Source organism: Euphorbia lathyris, chromosome 10 (genome assembly GCF_963576675.1).
Source record: "Euphorbia lathyris chromosome 10, ddEupLath1.1, whole genome shotgun sequence".
NCBI classification, from domain to species: Eukaryota; Viridiplantae; Streptophyta; class Magnoliopsida; order Malpighiales; family Euphorbiaceae; genus Euphorbia; species Euphorbia lathyris.
In genome coordinates, this window is record NC_088919.1 from 32,579,471 (window position 1) to 32,598,366 (window position 18,896).

The 18,896-nt window shown below is 37.4% G+C and overlaps 1 protein-coding gene across 3 annotated transcripts; it reads left to right on the forward strand.

Annotated features, from left to right (window-relative positions):
* The first annotated feature begins 897 nt into the window (after window positions 1–897).
* LOC136209501 (pre-mRNA-splicing factor rse1) lies at window positions 898–18,357 on the forward strand. Of its 3 annotated transcripts, none has more exons than XM_066000973.1 (15): window positions 898–1,269; window positions 1,853–1,987; window positions 2,158–2,237; window positions 2,336–2,419; window positions 3,477–3,564; window positions 3,722–3,876; window positions 4,035–6,009; window positions 6,665–6,975; window positions 7,163–7,472; window positions 7,562–7,717; window positions 7,867–8,008; window positions 11,614–11,690; window positions 15,422–15,561; window positions 17,156–17,264; window positions 17,717–18,357. In XM_066000973.1, exons 1-15 carry the CDS (start codon window positions 1,093–1,095, stop codon window positions 17,912–17,914), a joined length of 4,137 nt encoding a protein of 1,378 aa, XP_065857045.1. In that variant the 5' UTR covers window positions 898–1,092; the 3' UTR covers window positions 17,915–18,357. The 3 variants fall into 3 exon arrangements, with proteins under 3 accessions (XP_065857045.1, XP_065857046.1, XP_065857047.1); XM_066000974.1 differs by having other exon boundaries at window positions 2,164–2,237; XM_066000975.1 differs by lacking the exons at window positions 898–1,269; window positions 1,853–1,987; window positions 2,158–2,237; window positions 2,336–2,419; window positions 3,477–3,564 and having other exon boundaries at window positions 3,722–3,836.
* Window positions 18,358–18,896: the final 539 nt, after the last annotated feature.

Consider the following 18,896-nt stretch of genomic DNA (forward strand, 5'->3'; position numbering starts at 1 on the left):
AAAAGCAGCAGGGCGAAAGTATAAATTGCCCAAACTTTAAACTATAATAGCTCTATATTCGAACAGAAAAAACTTAAAACCACTGAACAAAGAAAAAGAACTGGCTATACAATCTGGTTAACAGATGAGCAACAAAAGACCCAAAAGAGAAAATAATCGAAGAACGAAATGAAGACATGTGAGATTTACCTTCTTTATATGCTTCCCAATCTCCGCTCAAAAAACGGGTAGGGTTTTCGGAGAGGAAGAAATGATAAGGGTTTTTGGGTTATATATGAAGTTCAAAGTCAATTAGTTTTCACCAAAGAGATGGGTTTAGTGAGGACTGGAGATTTTCTTTAGATAAAACCTTTATCTGATATAATTTTTAAAAATATTATCGATTGCCGTAAACAGGAAAAGGCAAGAGATTTTTAACAAAGTATGAAGTGAACTCTTCTAGTTAGATAGTTCAGATAGATGTTATCAAAGTAGGATTAGATTTCAGGCGGAAGAGAAGGAGAAACAGTTGGAAGAGATTAATTCAGCGGAGAAATTTGAGGGATGGAGAGAGACGGTATAACATTGGTTAATTTATGTGTAACTAATATTAATGAAAGTAAATAATCTAAAATTTTGATACATGCTACATGTTTTATTAGGCTGCGACACCAGATTTTGCTTCTCTAGTTTTTCGACAAGTGTTTATTTTACTTCCACACTTTATACATATAATAGATAGATGACGTGTGAGATCCATTCAAGTAAGGTAAAAATATCTAACCACTAGAGAAACTTTTGTAAGGAGGGTGTTTTATTATAGAGGGTATTTTATAATAATGTTATTTGATGATGCGGAGGATGTTTGAGCACCCAACCACTTGGGATGCTCTAAAAAGCCCAATCTTGGGGCAAAATCCGAAATTATTTGGGTAGACGTTTTTGTGTAAAGCTGTTGTGGAGTGTTCTTGGCACACCACATGGCTGGAATGGAACCATGATAACAGAGCTTGCACAAAACCAACTACATCCCTAGAAAATTCCATTTTTTACAGAAACAAACAAACAAGCTACCAAACCCTAACTTCAGAGTCTGTTACTTACAATTTTTAAATGGCGGTTTCTGAGGAGGAGTGCTCCAATGCAAAGTCCCGATCGTCGTCGTCTTCCACGGCATCGTCAAACGCCGTTCACTACCTTTCCAAGTGTGTTCTTAGAGGGAGCGTTGTTCTTCAGGTCGTCTACGGTCACTTCCGCTCTCGTTCCTCCCCTGACATCGTTTTTGGCAAGGTCATTTTTTGTTTTTGTTTTTGTTTTTTTTTTTTAAATTCCTCACTGAAGCTACTATTAAGACTTTAATTGCTTTTGAAATGGCTTTGCGTGCTTAATTTGATGTTGCACATTGGTTACTACAGCTATTTTTGTTACTAAATTGAATTTTCTGCTGTTTCTCTGGGTGAATGACTTCAAGCTGTAAGAAGAGCTTTTTTGAGTGTTGTTCTTGTTATTTTTTTTTTCATTTTCTTGAAAGAAGCCAAAATACTATTTGCTTATGGAAGAATGTGACATCCATCTGAAAAAGATTTGAAGAACTTGTGATGCTCTGGTTCCATTAGTTTGTAAAAGAAGTTTCTGATTCTGGGCAATATCTAAGGGCATGGTCTGTGCTTGTTGTTTAATTGACATTTATAATCCTCTTTCATTGCAAAATGTTTGATTATGGGTTGCATCAGGATATATTATGGTTAAGAAACCTAGTTATGGAATTCAGAAATTAGAAATATATTATTTGCATGGTTAGAATGTTTCTTGTTTTACTTTGTCTCTCTTCTGCATTGTTAACTTCAACTGAAAGTGGGTGGGATTTATGCAGGAAACCTCTATAGAGTTGGTAATGATTGGCGAGGATGGAATTGTCCAGACTATATGCGATCAACCTGTATTTGGCACAATCAAAGATCTTGCTGTTATACCTTGGAATGACAAGTTCTATGCACGAAGTTCACAGGTCGGTTTTTTTTATAGTAGTAATACATATTTGATAATTTAAGAAAATTGATGACCTTGAATACAACAAAAAAACCATTTTATCGTATTAAGAACGAACATGTAGTTGGTAGTAAACACTTGCCATCCCGAGTTGTTAATATATTCTAAATTAGTTTTTCCCGTTTGTAGATGCAGGGGAAAGATCTTTTGGCTGCTATTTCTGATTCTGGGAAGCTAACATTTCTCACATTTTGCAATGAAATGCACAGGTTTTCTATTTCTCTGATCTGTTTGTTCTTGTATGCAAACATGTTTACTTTTACGAAGGAAATTTGTTCTCTCTGTAGGTAATACTTTTTCTTTATAGGTTTTTCCCATTGACACATATTCAACTTTCAAATCCTGGAAACTCGAGATATCAACTAGGAAGAATGCTAGCTGTTGATTCCAGGTAAAGCACTTATCTCTTACCTGAAATTTTGTTGGTTTCATTGTCTGAGTGCCTTATGGACCTTATAATATGGCATCTCTTAAGTATTTTTTTTTCCGAGCTTTCCAAGTCCGTTGTTGGCGCCATATTTCCATATTGACCTTTAAAACTCCCGGAGATCACTTGTTATACTGTTACACAACTAACAAAATCGAACCTATCTTCAATGAGCTCCGAGGCTGGTTATTTTGGAATTAGCACACCAATATCTTTTCTGATTGTAATACACATGACTCCCATTATCAGAGATTGTGTTATTGGTTTACATCTATCCAACAAGTAGTAGTCGTCATAGGCTTAGATTTTGCTCAACTTAGATCTGGAAGAACAGGAATTTGAAGATTTTGAAGGACAGCTATGGAGGATCTGGGGCTCAGATTTTCAGAGCCTGGCTGGAACATCATTGAATTTGAAAATTATGGAAGGAAAAAACAATTAAGTAAAATGTCAAATTGTGCTTCTTGGAATTACTAGGTTTATAAGGGAGGCTCCATGCATATTTCGTTACTTGCTGGAAATTGTTAGGCATTGATTGTAAGATAAGGATGAACCAAACAATATGTGCACCCATTGTAACTCAACAAAATTCACCTCATTCTCAAAATAAACAGTAGTATGCATTTATATTTGTCCACAAGCATACATCTATGTGCTCAAACTTAATTCTCAAAATCATATATTATATACTTATACACGTTGCAACTGAAAGATAAATAATTTGAGAACGTGCCTTTGATTCAACTCCTAGTTGCTGGTTTGGCAGTTGAGGGAATATTATAGACATGGCCATACATGTCCTCATTTGGGAACTCATTAGCCGGTTTCACAAATATGCTAATTGTTAGGTATTAATGTTAAATAATTTCTATATGTCCTTGGTGACCTCTTTTGCTATGTTTGTTTATGTTTGAGGGCTTGAATCATTATTCTTGAGTAAAGTAATAATTTTCGTAGGAGGAGAATATTGGCATCGACAGTTTGTATGTGAATTCCTAACCTTTTTGCTTTGAAATTGCAGTGGTTGCTTTATCGCAACAAGTGCCTATGTAGATCGATTGGCTGTATTTTCCCTCTCAGTATCTGGCAGCAGTGATATCATTGATAAGGTTGATATCTATCACTGTTCTCATTCTCCACAAACTTTATGATAGAGCTGTTCATACTAGAAAAGTCGCACTATCACAGAAGCTTAGCCTATCAGTAGATTGTAATGACATGATTTTCATGTTGATGTATTAAATGTCCCTTTTTGCACTATTTCAGCGAATATTGTATCCTCCTGAAAATGAGGGGAGTCTTCCCAGAAGTTTCCAGAGGCCAAGTATATCTGGTACCATATGGAGCATGTGCTTTATTTCAAGGAAATCTAGTCAACCAAGTAAGGAGCATAATCCTGTACTAGCCATTATTCTAAATAGGTATGACAGTTGAGAATGTATGTGATACTGTTTGAGGAACTTCTAATGCTGTTTTCTTTTGTCATGTCAAATGACGAGTAGGATCGAATTTTTCTCATTTGCACTTCAACATTGCTGTGTTGTTCAAAGCTTATTTTGATATCTTCTGTATGCTACAGGAAGGGTGCTCTCCTAAATGAACTTGTGTTAATGCACATTAGTGATCATACTCTTACCGTCATTTCTGTGTATGTTGAAGCTGGACCTATAGCGCATGATGTTGTTGAGGTCCCTCATTATAATGGATTTGCATTTCTATTCAGGGTTGGTGATGCTCTCTTAATGGATCTCAGAGATGCTCACAATCCTTGTTGTGTCTACAGAACAACCCTTAATTTCTTGCCTACTGCAGTGGAGGAGCAGAGTTTTGTTGAGGAGCCGTCTAAGGTTCATGATGTCGATGATGACGGTTTATTCAATGTTGCTGCTTGTGCTTTACTGGAGCTTCGAGATTATGATCCCATGTGTATAGATACTGAAGGTAGCAGTGTAAAGTCTACTTCAAAATATGTGTGTTCTTGGAGTTGGGAACCTGAAAATTATAAAAATCCCAAGATGATTTTTTGCATTGACACAGGAGAATTTTTCATGATTGAAATTTCTTTTGATTCTGAGAACCTCAAAGTCGATCTTTCTGATTGTCTATACAAAGGTCTACCATGTAAGTCACTTTTGTGGGTTGAGGGTGGTTTCCTGGCTGCTTTTGTAGAGATGGGAGATGGGATTGTCCTCAAAGTGGAAAATGAAGGGTTGCTATATACAAGCCCTATTCAAAATATTGCACCAATCTTAGACATGTCGGTTGTGGATTTCAATGATGAGAAATGTGATCAAATGTTTGCCTGCTGTGGAATGGCACCCGAAGGGTCATTAAGGATTATTAGAAGTGGCATCAATGTTGAAAAGCTGCTGAAGACTGCACCAATTTATCAAGGCATTACTGGTATATGGACACTTAGAATGAAAATGACTGACTTATATCATTCTTTTCTTGTACTATCTTTTGTTGAAGAGACCAGGGTGCTTTCAGTTGGAGTAAGCTTTACTGATGTGACTGATTCAGTTGGATTCCATCCTGATATCTGTACTTTGGCTTGTGGACTTGTTGGTGATGGTCTGCTTGTCCAAATTCATCAAACTGCTGTTCGGCTTTGTTTGCCAACGAAGGTTGCCCATGCTGAAGGTATACCTTTGTCTTCTCCAGTTTGCACATCTTGGTTTCCTGATGATACGAGCATCAGTTTGGGGGCTGTTGGACGTGATTTCATTATTATTTCTACTTCTAATCCATGCTTTTTATATGTCCTTGGAGTCAGATTACTTTCGACTTGTAATTATGAGATATATGAATTGCAACATTTGAGGTTGCTGAGTGAATTATCCTGCATTTCAATTCCTCTAAAACAGCTTGAGCAAACACCATCAAGTTCTAGTAATCTTGTGGGTGATAGTTATGCAACTACTCTACCAGTTGGAGTTGACATCGGTAGTACCTTTGTTATTGGTACACATAGGCCTTCAGTGGAAGTTTTATCTTTGGTACCCAATGAAGGCCTAAGAGTTGTTGCTTGTGGGACAATTTCATTGACGAGTACTCTTGGAACTGCTATCAGTGGTTGCATACCTCAAGATGTCAGACTTGTACTGGCTGATCGGTCTTACATTCTTTCTGGTTTGAGGAATGGCATGCTTCTTCGGTTTGAATGGCCTTCTGGCTCTTCTGAGTATGCATATCCTGTTGATTCATATATGGTGAGTGCTGGTGGTGCTGCACCCGATGCACCTGCAGTTTCTTCTGAGCCACAAACATGTGCTGATGATTTAACTTGCAGGACATCAGATAACTTTCCTATTAATTTACAATTGATTGCCACTCGCCGTGTTGGCATTACTCCTGTTTTTCTTGTTCCACTGAGTGATTCACTTGATGCGGACATGATTGCACTCAGTGATAGGCCCTGGTTATTGCAAACTGCAAGGCACAGCCTCTCTTATGCATCAATCTCTTTTCAGCCTTCAACTCATGCAACACCTGTATGCTCAGCTGAATGCCCTAATGGGATTTTATTTGTTGCAGACAATAGTCTAAATTTGGTGAGATACTTTTTTTTTCCTTGTGTTTGTTTAGCTTCATTTTCGTCAAAGCTGCTTGTTTTCAGTCTTTATTGAGGGGGCAATGGAGTATATAGAACAGCACTCTCCTATTGAAAATGCAACTACTTCAGGGTTATTCATTTCAATGTGACTGCTATGTTATGAAACTGGTTATGTATGTGCAATCTTTATGCTTTTAGTTTTTTGTAGCAGGATGAATTCTAGTTGAATTTTTGTGTGGGATTCACACAGTTATTAGGATTTAGAACATATCAACTGCACATGGTTTTGCTGACATTTTGTACATTGGAACATTTCTCATTGTTTTCTTATTTCTGGATTTTAATGGCTGGAGGTCCAGTTGGAATTCAAATGTGTATTTTGCGCACATATATATATGGGAATGAGTGAGATTTATCCTTTAAGTAGCCTAAAATGTAAAGTGGATTGTGGTTTATTCTTTATTGCTTGTCAATCTTACTAATTTCTTGTCCATGAAGTGTCTGAAAGGGTGTATATTTTCTCACTTGTGATGAGAGGATAACTTTTGAACTGGTGACCCCACAGCTCTTGATTTTTAGTTTTTGAATGTGTTATCTTTATGTCGAGTTAGTTGGTGATACTCTGCCTGGATTGTTCATCTTTGATGTTTCAGGTTGAAATGGTGCATAGCAAGAGGCTTAATGTTCAGAAATTTCATCTTGGAGGGACTCCACGAAAGGTCCTCTACCATAGTGAAAGCAAGCTGTTAGTTGTGATGAGAACTCAACTTAGCAATGATACTTGTTCGTCTGACATATGTTGTGTTGATCCCCTAAGTGGATGTGTAGTTTCTTCATTTAAACTTGAACTTGGAGAAACAGGAAAATCCATGGAATTGGTAAGGGCTGGGAATGAACAAGTGCTGGTAGTTGGAACTAGTCTATCATCTAGTCCAGCTATAATGCCCAGTGGTGAAGCTGAAAGGTAAATTTCATGACTTTCTAGTATACTTCATAATAGTTACTTCTTCGCAACAGCCAAATTAGCTGCACTTCTTTGTTAAGATTCACGATTTATGGCTTGATGCTAATATTGAACGTGATTGATGTTATTAGAGTTATCCCAGTTTATTTGGAAATTATGATGTTCTAACTGGACTTTTCTTCAATAGTACCAAGGGCCGTCTAATAGTCCTCTGCCTTGAAATGCAAAATTCAGACAGTGGTTCCATGACATTCTGCTCAAAGGCAGGGTCATCTTCTCAACGAACTTCACCATTTCGTGAAGTAGTTGTTTATACTGCAGAACAGTTATCAAATAGTAGTCTTTGTAGTAGCCCAGATGATTGCTGTGATGGGGGTAGAATTGAAGAAGCCGAAGCATGGCAGTTACGATTAGTATGTTGTATCAAATGGCCTGGAATGGCACTTGCAATCTGCCCATATCTTGATCGCTACTTCTTGGCATCTGCTGGTAGTGCTGTAAGTTTCTAAGTTGTTTGTTTGCTTTTAAGATGCAAGGATGGTATAATGTGTCTATTACTGATAGAAAAGTTATTCCGATTTCTCAGTTTTATGTTTGTGGTTTTCCAAATGATAACCCCCAAAGAGTGAGAAAGTTTGCTGTAGCAAGGACGCGTTTTACCGTAATGTCATTAACTGCGCATTTCAGTAGAATTGCTGTTGGTGATTGCCGTGATGGCATCCTTTTCTATTCTTATAATGAGGTAGGCCAAATCTCTGTCTTAAATTTCAGGTTGTACATTATTGCATCTCTAATTTTCTTCTTATTTCTTATACTCAAACTTCCTACCATCTATAGGAAGTTGGTTGTATTTTTCTCAACCTTTTTTCTTTTTGCTTTCTTTTACAATAGGAGACTAGAAAACTGGAGCAACTTTATTGTGACCCATCACAGAGATTGGTTGCTGATTGTATCCTTATGGATGATGATACAGCAGTTGTTTCAGATCGTAAGGGAAGCATTGCCGTGCTGTCATGTCCTAGTCATTCTGAATGTAAGTTTCAAAACTCTAAACTAAATACCCATGTTTTACAAGTTCGTTTATTGCTGTTAAATTTTAGTCATCGGTTGATTTAAAGTCTATCTTGATTGATTGCATTTTGTTCCTGTAACTTGATAGTGAAACATTCTTAAGAAAATGGTGACTCCAGGATTGGACTGTCACTGTCAAATTGGAATTTTTCAATTTTTTTCCCAAGTTAGCCAAATGGCTTAGTGCTACCTTTTCTCCTGAAAAATGGCTGAGAAAATATGGAGATCCGTAATTTTGTTTTTCTTTTTCTTTTTGGGCTTGGAAAATGCTTTCATGAGTTGAGTTTTAGTGATATTTTTTTAATTAATTTAAAATTTAGTGCAACTTTGTTTGCACTTTCTTAAATTTCTATTATGTTCATTTTCTTCTAGTTTCATTATTTCAGTTAGTTCTAGTCTTAAGTTTATGCTAATAAAATAAAAATAAGCTCCCCATCTCTTTCTCTGATGAATGCATTAAATTATATAAATATATAAAAAAAGTATCTACGTGACAAAAAAAGAAAAAAAAGAAGAAAGCCTCCTCATCTTACTGTGGAACATCAAACATGAAGCATGTTGGAAAATCTGTGGTTGTTTGTTCATGCTTCAACTCTCTCTTCTCTCCTTTTGTCTTTCCCTCTAAAGTAGTAGAAATGGAGGTAATAAAAAAACAATATTGCCTTCCTCTCGAAGTGCTGAAAGAGATGATTATTATAATATACTTTTTGTTAAGAAATGCACCCACAAACAGTGAACTATGATAGGAAGAACAACAATGGATTTGAGAACTAAAGGAGAGGACTTGATGTTAATGAAACAGTAACAGAGAACCCTTCTCAAGGAAGTTACAATGAGCTACACAGGGACACGGTCTCCTCTCCTCCTGCCAAATGTAGGGAATTACCAAAAGGTGAGAAACAACATAATGCGCTACTCTCTCCTGTCCTACCTTATTTAACTAACAACACTCTACTACAGACAAAGTTAACAACCCTATCCTAGCTAATTCCTTTTCTACCCTTCTTCCTTGTATAGACTCTTAAGACCTTGGGCCCCTTGGGCTCTTCCTCCTGTCAAGGGCCTAGCAATCTTCTCGTAATCCGCCACAAACTTCCGGTGATATCCTGTCAACCCAAGGAAACCCGCACCCGTTTTACTGTTTCACCATGACAACACTGCTTCAACCTTGGCTGGGTCCATGGAAACACCCTCCTCTGTAATTATATGACCAAAGTACCAACCGCCAATCCCCTGAACTGACATTTTTTCCTATTTGCCACGAATTTGTGCTGCTCCAAGATCTCTAACACTTCCCTCAATGACTTAGATGCTTCTCCTAAGTTTCACTGAAAATTAGAATGTCGTCAAAGAACACGATCACTGATTTCTGTAAGAGAGGACAGAATATGTCATTCATAATCGCTTGAAATGTAGCTAGAGCGTTAGCTAGTCCAAAAGGCATCACAAGGTATTCGTGATGCCCGTTATTAGTGCAAAAGGCTGTTTTCTCAACATCACCTCTCTTCATTTGGATTTGATGATACCCCGACTTGATATCGATCTTTGAAAAGTATTCCTTTTTCTACCCTTCTTCCACTACCAGGATCGGATACTTATCCGGAACCGTTAGCTTATTTAAATCCCTGTAATCAACGCACAACCGCTAAGATGCATCTTTCTTCTTCACAAGCAAAACCGGAACTCAAATACGTGCTATTACTGTTCTAAATTATTCCTTGCTCCAACATGTCTGCAACTTGCTTCTGGATTTCGTCCTTGTGGTAATTGGGGGTCGGGGAGATCTCCCCTAGGCTCGGTGAAAACAGACGGAAACTTCCCCAACAGCCCTTCTAACTGCTCCAATATTCTCCCATCCACCACTTTTTGTTTCACGCACTGTCTACCCACCTTTTCTGAATTAATTTCCACCAACCCGTCACCCTTTTCCTCTAGTCACACTTGAAGTGATGCTGGTTCTTGGAGTCTTGAATCCAGCCCACTAATCTCAACTTGTTTCCCGTCCTTCTAGAATCTCATCTTTTTCAACTTCCAGTCGTGATGGACCTCCCCCAATGTTTTCAACCAGTCGATTTCGAGGATTAAATCTAAATTACCAATATCGAGCACCATAACCTTAATTTTGCACTTGAAATCACCGTTGATATTTTTAGCTCGGGACAGTGAAGTGAAGTTCTCACCTGATACCATCTCCCATTTTGATGATCAATTTCTTCCCCTCTTCTTCAGGCAGTCCCAACGATTTCACTAGGTGCGATATGAAGTTGTGGGTAGCTCCACTATCCACTATCCACCAAAACCGAAATTAGTATTCCAGAAATTATGCCCATGAATTTGAATGTCTTTAAATGTGTCTCCTGGTAACCCGCGATCCCGTTCCACTCTAGGACCTGACATTCTCCGTTTCCGTCCACCTCGTTCCCTTCCTCCACTAGGCTAGCCTCTGCGATAACAATTTTGCCTTCCCCATTTGCTTCTTCGTTTTCAGCCACGAGTAGAATTCTCAACTTTCCCTCCCCACATCTACGCTGCGGCGAGTATGGCTTTGCACACTGAAATCATAAACCTCTTCTCTTCCTGTCACCCCACTCTTTTTGCGTGATGTTCTTCGTTCTCCCGTTCCTCATTATTTCTGAGTTTTGTACGATAGATAAGAGTGAAGAAACTCTAGAATTCTCGTTCCTTGCCCCTATATTAGGTTTGCTATCTGACCCGGCCCATTAGATCCATCTGGGCCCAAACCATTAGACCTAGAAACATTAAACCCTCTCCAAGTGTTTGAGGTCACGTGACTTGTACTAACACCTCTTTCTTTCATTCTAGTGTAAAAGTTTCCACCACCTCTCTTCTCTTTCACGATGGTGGATGCTGCGGTCCGAGCCAACCTCATCGCCTCCAGTCTCGTCGGCAGGTATAACTGACTGGATATTTTTGGTTTGACAAAAACATGAGCATTTATGGAGAATTAGAATGCTTAGGCGTACTGTCGGATAATTTGAGTTTGCAAAGAAGATTGAACAATTTTGGCAAACACCTGGCACGGTTTCAGTGTCTCTCTTTAGAGTATCAGAACAAATATTCTTCTATGATATGTGAGAGGGTATATGAAAAATTGCAGGATTCAATAACCTTAGCTTAAGGGAGATTAATTTTTTTTTGCATTCTGTTCACTTGCTATGATATACTAAATAAATTGGTAACCGTCCATAGCCAACCTACATAAACATGTGCTATTTGATGATTTTCTTGGTTGCTGGACTAATTGTGCAAACAAAAATGCTGGCGAAGTTCTTTCTCTAGCTGTGGTGACACACTAAATGGGCAATGTTGAGAGAGAGAGTTGCTTATAAATGTTAATAATTAAATGTGATTGGTGAGAAACTTGAAGGCTGAAGTAGAGACAAGGCTGAACTAGTGGCTGATGACATGGATGATAAAATAAACAAACGGCAAGATATTATAATTTATAAGTTAATTTATTGCATTCCTTTTTTAATTTAAGCTGAGTGCTGCTTGTAGTTGAGGAATATGAACATTTGTTTTCCTAATTTCTCATGTTTGTTCCAGGTAATGCAAGTCCAGAATGCAACTTGAAACTGAACTGTGCATATTATCTGGGTGAAATAGCCACAAGTATTAGGAAGGTAACTCTCCATCCCACAGTAGTTATTGTTATGCAATGGCATTTTCTAATATGAGTTGGATTTTGTATAGGCTTGTTAAAACTATCAAAAGTAAAGGATATGATTATTCTACTTCAAATAATTTGAAAGTGCCTCAGGTTCCATTGAAACTTGAAAATGAGATAGATTTGAGATTTAGATCAAAACGACCATCTTAGAAACAAAGGATTGTTGTCACTTCATGATAAGGATGTCTTTCCTATTTATATTACACGTGAACCTTGTATAGCTGTCGACTCCAGTAAACAATTATACATGTCGACAGAAACTTCATCACCAACAGGATTGAAACAGAACTCCTCATCAGGGGTTATTGGTAACTCTAGTTGGTTATTGGTAACTCTAGTTTTACTCCATCACAAACTGCCAGCTTAACACACAATCTGTCAGTCAAGCTCACCCCTCTAATTTTCTGTTATGGAGAAGCCAGCTGACCAATATTCTGAAAGGAGCCCATTTATTCTCCTCCAACAGGTATGCATGTTGATGATTGGGAATGTCTCCGATAATATGTCCTTGCAATTATCTACGATATGTCTCCGATAATATGCTCCCACAAGTCTCCGATAATATGCTCCCACAATTAGTGGGGACTGAAACCGCCAAAGAAGCTTTGGACAAGCTTCATACAACCTTTGCTGCACGTACTCGTCCTCAAATTAGACAGACACGGAATCAACTCCTCAGAGTTTGATAGAAAGATTTAGCTCACTGTGATTCCTTCATTTGGTAACTCAAGTCGAGTAAGAACTCAAATTAGACAGATACGAAATCAACTCCTCACTCTTCAAGAATCTCCTTCTCGCATTCATCAGATGGTCAGTAGATCCCAAGTCGGGACACTAAAACCAAGGATTCTCACTCCCACAGAAAGAACCTACTACCTTTTTGCAAGCTTCGAAATCACAAGAATGGCGAGAGGTTATAGGCTCCGAGTACAATGCCTTAATGATGAATGGCACATACAGATTAGTTCCATTACCTCCAAATGCTAATCAAATTGATTCTAGATGGATTTTTAAGATCAAAACGAAGGCCGATGGCGAGGTTGAGAGATACAAAGCACGATTAGTGGCTAAGGGCTATCATAAGCGCCCATGAATAGACTACTTCAACACCTTCTGTCTCCTTCGGATGGCAAGTCACTCAGCTAGACATTTCAAATGCCTTCTTACACGGTTATTTACAGGAGGAGGTTTATATGACATAACCACCCGGGTTTATGGATCCTATACGCCCCACCACATGTTCGTAAGTTGCACAAACCTTTGTATGGTCTCAAGCAGTCACCACGCGTGTGGCATGAAAAGTTAACATCTTAACTTCTTCTATTTGGCTTTGAGGGGTCTAAGACAGACAATTCCTTGTATTATTTTTGCCGTGTGGTACTGTTTGACTGTTTTGTTTGAGTCTCAATTTTCCATTCAGAACATGGGACGATTACATTATTTTTTGGGTGTGGGAGTTGACTGGAGCTCCAAAGGACTCTTTCTTCATCGGACCAAGTATTGTAAAGCCATCCTTGAGAAATAAGATGCAAATCGAGTCCGTCAAATCCAACCGAGAAATTGAGCATCGAGAATGGGGTTTTGTTACCCGATCCAGGCATGTATAGAAGTATAATGGGCAGTCTTCAATACCTCACCTTCACCCGACCTGGCATTTTCTTTGCAGTAAATAAAATCTCTTAGTACATACACACGCCTCGTGAATCACATTGGTTAGCTATCAAAGGCATCTTGCATTATCTAAATGGGACTAGTTCGTTTGGGTTGACACTACATCGAGGTGGCCGGCTTGGCCAATTGCACCGTGTGTTTCAGATGCTGATTGGGGTGGAGATCAAGATGATAAAAAATCCACGAGCAGATATGCTATTTTTTTAGGCATATGCCTTCTCTCTTGGCCATCACGTAAACAACGGATGATTTCTCATTCCTCCACAGAGGCACTACATCAGAGCTCAGTTGAAACAAATGCTACTCCGAGAAGTTGGATTTCCAGTACCTTCTCCTCCTATCTTATGGTGTGATAATTTGAGTGCAGTTTATTTAACTGCCGATACTGTGTTCCATAACAACAGCAAACATTTGGACATTGATTTTCATTTCATTCGGGATAAAGTTCGTTCCAAAGTTCTTGTCGTACTATGCATTTCCACCATTGATCAGAAAGACGATGTTTTCACCAAACCATTGCATCGCGGAAGATTTCAATTGCAGTCCCGCCCAGTACAACTTGAGGAGGGTGATAAGGATGTCTTTCCTATTCATATTACACGTGATTTAACCTAGTTCAGAACCTTGTATTAGCTGTCTGTTCTCCTAGGTAGAGTTAGGATAAGTTTCTGTTTCTCCTAATCTGTATTGGTCTAGGAATTGGAATTGGTTTAGGTATCGGTCTCTGTTTCTGTTTGTATATATTTGGGGCAACCCTATTGAGAAATAATAACTGAGAGTTATTTCAGAGATCAATAGTTTACACTTCATAACTTCAGACCTCAGGATAAATATTTTTATGTCAGAGATCAATAGTTTACACTTCATTGCTCGGTGTTATGATTTCGGGGGTTGAAGGCCAAACGTTTTGGATGGTCTACTGAACCTTTTGTCGGAACTTGTGCATTTTTTTTAAGTCTTCAAAGGGAATGACAGCTCCTCAATTAAGTTATATGAGTAATAGCAATTTATGTTAATTAGGCTTAGGCTCTTGCAACTTGATTTCACTAGTTTGGTCCATGGATTAACCGCTACCTCTTTAACTATTGTCGCAGAACATGTTGGGACATAAGATTTAAAAAATGCATAGCTGTGGTTGGCTATTGTCGAAATGTATGGTTGGATCATTTTGACATTTTGCTGGTGTTTATATCAGATGACTATAGTATTTTCAAATGCAAGGTTTCTAAATTGTTCTTTAATAGCTTTCAAACTTGTGTTGAGCCCTTAAATTCCTCTTAGGAATTTTGACAACATTCATCCTAATATGGAGAGAAAAGGAAGCACAAAACCAAGAGAATTATACTACACTAAAGAAAGTTGATAATGAAATTTGTCATCTCATCAATATGAATACACATTCTACTGATTCACAATGTCAAAGGTGGGTTTACTTTGGACTAGCAAATCTTTTGGCCAAGGAAAATAGAGAGATATATGGTGAAAAACCTTTGGTTCTGACAAGAAAAAATGATTTCTTAATGTATATAGCAAGTTTTATGCATTATTATTTCTTTTTTTTTTGGTAGAAACAGGAAAGAAAACAAACCAACACCGAGACAAAAGCTAACCTGGGATCAGCCTAGGAAAGCTAACCCCAACTCTGTCCTCTAAAAGGAGAGAAGAAAGATAGATAGGAGAATTACATTTCAAACGTCTTATACTGTCTGGAGTTATCCTGTGGAACCTCGAGAATTACATTCCCTGTCAAATGATTGGAGAATTTACATAGAATTATGGATTACATATAAAAGTATTCTTATATTCTTGTAAAAACCAAATATGGAAATCCTGGATTCCCACCTATTTTTGTATTTGATCTTTTGAACCTAAGCAAGTAATAAAACCTTGTTTTTATTTGTTTTTGTGAATTTTTTGCTTACATAGTTAGTATTGATTCGCTAAACCTGATATGGTTCTTTATTACATAGTGATTTACGAGTGGCCTATTGATTGCCAATTGAATTTCTGTAGGGATCATGTTCATATAAACTCCCAGCTGATGATTTCTTGCTGGGATGTGATAGTGTTCCTGGAAGTATTGATGCATCAAACAGCACCATCATGGCCAGCACACTTTTGGGAAGCATAATGATTTTCATTCCCTTAACAAGGTACAAATTCACTTTTTTCGGAAAAATGATGATGCCATCTTTTTGTTTGTCGGGTTGAAAAATTCTAGGTGGATTTTGGGTTCCTATGATAGTAAATCCTAAGTGAAGCTTGGAATTAGAAGTCTTGCTGTGACGACTTTTTCAGGGAATGGATAAATATACCCATCTGATACGGTTTGAATCATAGTTCCATTTTAATCGATTAATAGGCCCTGATATTTGTGACTTTTACACATTGGATCTTTCATTTGACACATTCAGCCCTGGTCATTTAAAAACTTACTCGTTAAAGCCCTTGATATTTTATTTCTACACATTGATTCATTAATCATTTACAAATCAACACATTAAGCCATATGATTAAATGACTTAATTAGGGTTTCTAAAGGATTTAATGCATAGAGTTATAAATTGATCAATGGCCCAATTTGTCAAAATAAAATATTGAGGATTTAATCTTTAAGTTTAGGGATAAGGTATCAAAATAGGCCTAAGGTTTTTGGAAAAGTATCAATATGGGCTTCACGTATAAAATAGCATCAATGTAGGCTTAACGTTTAAAAAAGAGTACTAATTTAGGCTTCGATAACGAAATGTGATATGTCATTCATATTACTCTGTTAAGTTTTGATTTCTCTCTCCCCGACAAATCAAAACTTAACGGAGTAATATGAATGACGTGTTACTTTCCGTTATCGAGGCCTAAATTGGTACTCTTTTTTTAAACGTTAAGCCTATATTGATGCTATTTTGTACATGGAGCCTAAATTGATACTTTACCAAAAACCATAGGCCTATTTTGGTACCTTATCCCTTAAGTTTATAAATGATAAAGGGTTCAATGTGTCAACTTAAAAGATCAGGGGCTCGATGTATAAGAACAGCAAAGGTCAAGAGCCTCATGATGCTTATTCCATTTCAGATTTGCATGTGCAATGAATTCTAATGAGCTTTAATTTAGGCGGAAAAGCAGTACAGTATCTAATCACAATGATGGTTTTCATGTTCAATTGAATTGGAAGGTCACTATTATCTTCAATTGTTCGCAACTAGGGTTTAAACTAGGCAGTCCTTTTAGTTTTCAGGCAATCCTCAATCAAGAGACCGACTTGCACTTTTTTGGGAGTTTTAATTGTGGGTGGGGGAAGGATTAATCCAAGGGAAAGGAAATTAAGGTTGCCAATTTTACCTGATTTGGGATTTTTTGAGAAAGAAGAAGCTAGAGGATGATATATTCAATTAGGTTCTCCTCTGCTTCAAACTGCATCCTTGTTTACCTTTAGCTAATTATTGAAGATGTGGTTTCTATTGTGGAAGATAGTAATTGTCAAATAGATTTGATGGGTTGTTTTGTTGAGGAGACTGTGGTGTCACAGTCATGTTTGCTTGAAGAGCTAATGATCTTGTGCCTGGCTGTTAGCTCATGTTGAGTGACCATAGGCAAATGAAGGTCAGTTGAAGGTTGAGCTACTAAGAATTTGGGAGAGGTTAAATCGTCTCTGGGCACTAAACTTCTTGTTTCTATGGTAGACTGTTTGTATTTGAATTTTACACTCAATACACTAACTTCCTATCTTTTTCTTGAAATTTAAAGGGAAGAACATGAACTGCTAGAGGCTGTCCAAACTAGACTTCTGGTGCATCCTTTGACTGCTCCTATTTTAGGAAATGATCATATCGAGTTCCGTAGTCGTGAAAATCCGGTAAACGAAGTTTCTGTTATCTTTTCTGGGAACATTTTTTATTATGTAAGAAGTTCTACTAGCAAGCACAAAGATGTAATCTTGTGGTGTGATAGCTTGTTTTAACATATCCATTTATTTATATCGTGTGTTATTGATGAAAAAAGTTTTTTGAGTATATATACAGGTATAGAGGTTCTAAACTAGGAAAGATAACGTATATTATTCCTAAGGGCTATGAATAAGCTATTTACAGCTTTATCATTTGCAGTTATTTGCATCTGTAACGTTTTTCATGAATTAAAATTAGATGTAATTTATAAATTTTGGGATTATTATGACTGGCATCAACGTCATGCCTCTTGCTGGCAGGATATGCACTGATCGCCTTTTATATTTTATCTAACTTCCAAAGTTCTAATTGCATTTTTTTTGTAGTTCCATTCTGATTCTAGTTATTCCTTGATTGACAGATTGAAGCACCTAAGATTCTTGACGGTGACGTGCTAGCTCAATTTGTGGAACTAACTAGTGGACAACAAGAGGCAATATTGTCATTGCCTGTTGGGCAGTTGGATACTGTCAAAAGAGGTCTGAAATCACCTCTACCGCCTATTCAGGTTAGTCAGGTTGTTCAGCTCCTTGAACGAGTTCATCATGCTATCGGTTAAATGCGTGTAGCAGAAGAAATAAACTGCGAAATCTGAGGCTTCACACAGTCGGGGTTATAATTTTCAATTGCCCCTTGATACTCTTCTAGCCAACTGCCACGGTTTGGTTTGTATACAGAACTTGGCTGCAAAATGTGAGCTGTTGTAATGTTGAAGCTAACCAATAATCATTGAAGCGGAAAATTCATTTCGGTGCTTGTTCTTGAGAGTTAAAGCAGCGAAATGGGCGTGCTAAAGTCGATGATTATTGGTTCAAGTAAGATAACTCCCCAGGTGTGTATCATAGTTATTCATATTTAATGTGGTGTGTTAAAGGTTATAAGTTGGGGGAATGTGATCCGTGTATTGTAGCTGAATAGCTATTCTTGTTCTTCATATATAAAAATCAATGTTCTTGTAAAGTTTGTTTATGAGACAATAAGCAAAATTTTCTTTTTTTCTTTGTGTATTTCCAATATAAATTTTTGGAATAAGTACCAAAAAAAATCCTTGACGTTTCAACATTTGGCAATTTGAGGACTAGTTTTTTAACAGACACAATGGTACTTGAGGTTTGATCCGTTGACAAACTAGGGAATTTTAACTCACTGTTTAAAGAAATTGATATTCCTAACAAATCGTATGAAATTATTTCAAGTACAAAATCTGATACATATCTTCCCTTTGTTAACGTTCCTGGTTTGGTAATGTTTAACTATATTTGCAAAATCTCCAACTTCAATAATCAAAACTCTGCTGTAAGTATAGAGTTGTACGCATGAAAGACTTTCCCTCCGACTCGTACATATCAGTGATAATGTCTCGCTGTCATATCTGATTCTGTTTTGGATCGGGTGTGACAGTTTGGTATCAGAGACTAGGTTGGTCCATTAATATATATAGAGAGAGGTATATATATATATCTAGTGTGACAATTTTTTTATGGTGAGACAAGTCTTATGGTGTGACAAAAATCAATTTTGCAATTAAGTAGGGGAAGGTG